Source organism: Trypanosoma conorhini (genome assembly GCF_003719485.1).
Source record: "Trypanosoma conorhini strain 025E chromosome Unknown Tco_14.4_contig_00156, whole genome shotgun sequence".
NCBI lineage: Eukaryota > Euglenozoa > Kinetoplastea > Trypanosomatida > Trypanosomatidae > Trypanosoma > Trypanosoma conorhini.
The window spans coordinates 28,103-33,529 of record NW_021704246.1 but is presented as its reverse complement, the minus strand read 5'-3'; the positions used below and the strand labels follow the sequence as shown (position 1 = coordinate 33,529).

Genomic DNA, 5,427 nt, shown 5'->3' with positions numbered 1-5,427 from the left:
GCCGACTTTCCAATTGGCCAGAGGCGGCGGGATTGCCCTCGCGAGGTCGCCGTGTAACTGGGGCATTGCCGCAGTTCCATATCCGTCAGCAGCTTGTAGACGCCATCTCCATTCTCCCCCGGCATATTGCCTAATTCTGGCAAGACCTTTACCCACGGACGCGTCGCGCGAGGGTGTCCACTGCCAGCAGAAAAAAGCGGCCGAAAGGACGCTGGATTGCGCGAGCAGTGAGCACCCTTGCGTGAGGAAGCAGCAAATCCCAACAGACGGGAAAGATGGCTCATGGCCTCATTGTTATCCACGTTTAGTGGAATGACGACGTCACGCAACGCATGTGGCGCCGCCTCCTCCCTTGTAGCTACAGCACGGACATCCTGAAGGCCACCACCACCGCAAGTCTCACCCAGCAAAGCTCCATCAGGGAAGAGTTCGGGTTTTACCACCATTTGAGCAGAAAAAAAGCTGTTACTATCAGGCAGCACAAACTCCCCAGGTTCAGGGGAGCCCGATATCGCACCTGCTCCGATTTCGTGAATGCGACAACTAGCGAGTACGTTCCACAGCAGGGCAGATTTGCTTCCTTCGATTTGCACCCTTAATCCACGTGGAACATGGAGGTTGTACCATTCTCTCAAAAGGGCGGGGCGGTCCTCACCCAGTTGAAGAAGGCGCACCATCTTATTTATCCAAGAGCCGTCTAGCACTGTTCTTGCGTCTTCGCTAAGACATGCCGCAATAAGAAGCGCTTCCGCTGGCTTGTTTTTCTCCCACGCTGCGGCTGCATGGAAGGAGCGAAAAGGAGACGACGGTGAGAGCATTCCAAAGTGGCGAGGCCCAAAAAAATTAGGAAACGCCGCAAGCCACCCCAGGGCTCGCCTCTCCAATTGGGTCGGCTCCGCGTTAGTGATGCCACGCAGAAGCATGCTGTACTGCATCTGGCAGCGATAACTATAGAGCGGATCACAAGGAAAAGAACGCCAGCCGAGGAGCTGTAAATTGAGTTTCAGCGGTCGCAGGTTTACTCGAAGTAACTTTTTAATGACAGTTGCTTGGTGCGCCTCATAGGAGGCGGAGTCGGGCGATATCAAGCACAGACTACACACTTGAACAGTGACCGCCGACTCTTCCAACGCGACATTCGCCACAAAGCATTCTGGAGGACACATCCCCTCACAGGCCTCGCTCAAGATACGAAAAGCCTCAGAAAGAGACAACCCCTCCTTGTAAAGTACAAAATGCAAATACCGCTGCTCTGCCCCAGTCGATTTGTACTGACTGATATTGATCGCATCTGGCAAAGTCGGAGAAATAAAAGTAACAATCTTTCCATTAGGAAGCACTTCCGCTACCTGTACGTCACTTGTGTACATTCGAAATCCGCAGAGCCTAGACGAGCGTTTACCATCTTTGCCGGAATGCAACCTTGCCGCAATACCTGCCTGCAGTTCCAACTCCTGCATGGTGGGTCCAGGCCGCAACTGCCTTAGGCTTGAAAGAGTGCTGCGGAAGTTACCACCATCACGAATAGCACGCACGAAATCTCGGGCAAGGCTTAGTGCGCCGTCAATGTCGACGGCAGCAGCTACCCGCCGCAGAATAGTAGGATCCAGGGTTGGATTGTACAGCAGCAGCGCGTCTTCTACACGGCTAGCTGAGGCTACAGTGGTTTCATCCATTCTTGACCTTATCCGTTTCATGTCATCTGCGACCGCCGAGGGAGACGTCAACGCCTGGTTCATTTGGAGAAGTGAACGGAGCTTGCATGCTATATCTGCAGAATCTCGGGAGAGTCCCTGCGGTGCAGACGGTGGGGCCGGGAGGGATGTCATCTCCGTGCGAAGGTCGTTCAAAATTGGCGACGCAAACAGTGAGGTTTGAGGCGCTGACGACATCGTTGCGGTTGTGGCTGTGGAGCGTCGTGGAGGGGCACGCCGCACCCGCATCCGCCGGCTCACGGCTGCCATGGCGGCTTGCACGGACGGCGACCGAGGTGACATACCCTTTTTCTGCAACCCTGCGCTTTCAGGCTTGTGGAATAACGAAAAGAACAACACAGAGGGTCATCGCCGCAGCTCACCCATCAGGTGGAAGCCAGAAAACAACGACTTCCACCACAATGAAGAGGCAACACTATCAGAGAGATCGTTCAAATTACGGAGCCGAACAGCAGGATTTTTTTTTTCTTTTGGCGTTGCCAAGCTGTTTCCGGGGCAAGCAAAGAATTTTGCCCGTACAGTCTTCCCTACAAAAACCACGAAACATAAAAGCAAAAAAGAAAAAAAAAACGCATCTCAAAGAGATTTGTGGTGGTGGTGAGAATGTGCCAAACACCGCAGAGGTCCTATTGTTTTTTAGCTTGGCACATAAAACAGATAAGTAAAAATAAACGCATACAGACGTACACGTGTAGACGTTTATTTTGTGTGTCACTTTTCCCCACTGTATTCTTCTTTTCTTCTTCACTTCTTCGTTTATTTTATTGTCTTTTCGTTGGCGAGCATTTCCATTCTTTGCTCAAGCCTGTTTGTTGCCGTGCAGTTTAGAGGCGCTTACCAGTCTCCTGTGATCGCCATTCAAGTTTGCGAAGCGCACAACAAGCTCCGTCAAGAATTGAAAATCAAAAACCTTGTTCGCCACTCGGAACGCTGCGGTCGTCAGGCCTTGATCCCACACAGTGAGGCGTCCTGCAGAAGCAAATATTTGTTCAGCAATGTGCGTTGGCGATATTGCTGCCTTCTGCATGGTCTTGAGAGAGTTCAGTGTCGGTCCGTGGTTCTTGTAAAAGTTTGTCTTCACGGGCGAGGGGTGAATTACAACCACATGAATGCCTGCATGGCGCACTTCCGCCGCAAGGGTTGTGGCAAAATTCGTCAGAAACGCCTTGGAGGGGCTGTACATTGTCGCAGTTGGGCCAGGGAAGTAGCAGGCAGAAGAGGAAGTGAACGCCACAAGGCCCCGACGCCGCCGTTCCATCATTTTGCGTAGAAAGTGATGGGTGATGGGGATGGCGCAGGCGGCGTTGCATTCAAGGTTTGCACGCAACTTCTCAATCCCTGTGTCCGTGAAGAGCCCAGTGTGGATGTACCCGGCGTTGTTGAAGAGGAGACCGACTTCGATGTCGTTTGTCGCCTCAATGATGGGCGACATGTAACTCATTCCTTCCCCTCCCAAATCCACCCCCACCTTGCGGAAGCTGCACTTCGGGTACTTCTTCTGAAGCTCGGCAAAAGTGTTGTGGAGCAGTGGCTCCTCCAGGGCAACGAGCACAACGTTAATTTGTTGTTGCGCAAGCTTCTCTGCGATAGCCTTCCCGATGCCGCTGCTCGCACCCGTCACAAGGGCCCATTCCGCGCCGTATTTTTTTTTAGGTCTTGCGGGAAGCGCACAACCAGCTGCTGCGCGGCGACGGCCAACAGATACGTGACCACGCTGATGAGACCCACCAGCAGCGAGAGGGTGGACAAAACGTACCACAGGCAGCTAAAAATGAAGTTCATTTTCGTCTACTGATGCCCCCGCGATGTGCCCGGTGTTCCCTCCGCTTCGCTCTTGATTTGCTTTTATTGTTCTTCGTACTCTTTTTCGTGTTGAACTTTGTATTACCTGTCGGGAATGCGCGCCCCCGTCCATCACACCGCAGATGCGCCCACACAGAGGCGTCAAAGAAGCAAGCGGGCAGCGTTGGGGTGAGGAGGCAAATGACAGTTGTCGAAGGGTGGCAGGAGATGCGGGAAGTCTTTAAGTGCGGAACAATGCCGCAGCCAACGCAGCCAGCAAACAGAAGCAAAACTAGCAAACTCACAAAACAACTAAGCAAAAAAAAAAGAGCAATACTGTCAAACACCAGAGACGCACCGGTGTTTTTTTTTATTCTTCTTTTTCCCTGTAAAATACTCACTTCTAGGAGGCAGAACGCACTTCCGCAACGCCGACCCATCCACAGGGACCTCCGACACCCTCCTTCCCCTCGCCTTTGTTTTATCTTTCCTTACAGCTCGTCCTTTGGAAAATAAAAGCTGCGCATAATTTTCATAGGCTCCACTGCTGAGAAATCCGCCTGAACGGAAAGAAGCCGTGCCCTTCTCGTCACTCCTTGGGGCAACATACATCGCTGAACAACAAAGGCCACACAAGAGTCTTTTTGGGCAACGGGGCGAAGAACCATGCTATAGATTGACTTTCCAGAATCATCTTGTCTGCACAGACTATTGTACAACTCATCTTCTGGAATTAGCAGACGTGCTCTGGGGCACACACTGTTTCTATAATCCGACCATGCTCGCATAAAGCCATAGCTGCCGACGCCTCGATCAGCATTGCCTGCCCCAGCAGCCCTAGTATCGGAAGAGTTATAAGTGTGAAGATGGAAAAGATGAAAGGTGCCTGAGCCTGAAATACAGGCAGCTATGGTGTCCGTGGAAGAGACAAGCAACCCCAACGCATGAACCACATTGGGAGTTGTTCCTCGCGAGAACTGACAAAGTACCGTGTGGTTCTCAACATCAAGTAGCTTAAGCGATGTCCCCCGCTCACTCACCGTGAGTGCCCGCATACCGTCGGGAGTGATGGTGATGCAACTCACCTCATTGCGGTGAAGCTCCACAACGTTTACCGTGAGTTGAGGGGTGAGTTTCTTCCCGAGGTCGGGAAATGGATCTTGCAGCAAACTTGACTGTACATGCCTTTCACTAGCGTAACAAACGCATCGCACCGTTCCGGTCCTCGGACCAAGAATGACCCCATACAATTGCGAATAAAAAATACCACACGCCGATTTCTCCACAAGCACGGTGCCCAACGCCAACGTTTCACCCCTCGGACGCGAGCTCAATGCCGGCTTCGACACCTCAAATGACTCAATCATATGTAGTGTGTGGTCAAAAACGTAGGTGAGGCCCGTTTCAACGCCCACCAACACCATACAGGGATGAAACCGCACCGCAGTCACTACTGCAGAGAGCTTGACACGCGCCAGCACCGACGGGTCGTCATTCATTGTGTTGTCCACAGAGAGGTCCAGTATCGTGACGGTGTCGCGGCGACTGGCTTCCCAGCCCACCAAAATGGCCAGGTTACTCTGCCCGTGTAAAGCCAGGATGCCTACGCCGCCTAACACAGGTCGTTGAATGACCTCACGCAGGCATCCATCCTCATTCAAAAGCAATTCTGTACTGTAAATAGCAAAACCATGCGTCAGACCAACCGCCAGGCTTGTGCCTTCGTTGTTCCAAGAGAGGTACGTCACCCGCTGCCCCGGTCTTTCAGCAATCATCTGAGCCCGTTCTTCTTTCCTGCCCCACTTCTTTCAGCTTCTGCATCAAGTTCAGGCCCAAGCGAGAGAAAGGGAGTGAAAAATAGAGTGTGTGTGTGTGTGTGTGTGAGAGAGAGAGAGAGAGAGAGAGAGAGAGAGAGAGAGAGAGAGGAGGA

General features: G+C 52.3%; 3 protein-coding genes across 3 annotated transcripts, besides 5 other annotated features; all 3 read right to left on the bottom strand.

Moving 5' to 3' along the window:
• Positions 1 to 2: 2 nt before the first annotated feature.
• Positions 3 to 1,964, bottom strand: Tco025E_03454 (uncharacterized protein; the record flags this gene model as incomplete). The annotated part of the gene is made up of 1 exon (XM_029370372.1): positions 3 to 1,964. A coding segment is annotated over one exon (1,962 nt), but the record flags the coding sequence as incomplete, so codon positions are not given.
• A 292-nt stretch (positions 1,965 to 2,256) lies between these two features.
• Positions 2,257 to 2,285: a microsatellite.
• A 159-nt stretch (positions 2,286 to 2,444) lies between these two features.
• Positions 2,445 to 2,469: a microsatellite.
• Positions 2,448 to 2,492: a sequence feature (A-rich).
• A 22-nt stretch (positions 2,493 to 2,514) lies between these two features.
• Positions 2,515 to 3,156, bottom strand: Tco025E_03453 (putative short-chain dehydrogenase; the record flags this gene model as incomplete). Its single annotated transcript, XM_029370371.1, has 1 exon — positions 2,515 to 3,156. The coding sequence occupies one exon, from the start codon at positions 3,154 to 3,156 to the stop codon at positions 2,515 to 2,517; it is 642 nt and encodes a 213-aa protein (XP_029229489.1).
• Positions 3,157 to 3,988: 832 nt separating this feature from the next.
• On the bottom strand, positions 3,989 to 5,272 carry Tco025E_03452 (uncharacterized protein; the record flags this gene model as incomplete). The annotated part of the gene is made up of 1 exon (XM_029370370.1): positions 3,989 to 5,272. One exon carries the CDS (start codon positions 5,270 to 5,272, stop codon positions 3,989 to 3,991), a length of 1,284 nt encoding a protein of 427 aa, XP_029229488.1.
• Positions 5,273 to 5,359: 87 nt separating this feature from the next.
• Positions 5,360 to 5,379: a microsatellite.
• Positions 5,380 to 5,422: a microsatellite.
• Between the last annotated feature and the right edge of the window lie 5 nt (positions 5,423 to 5,427).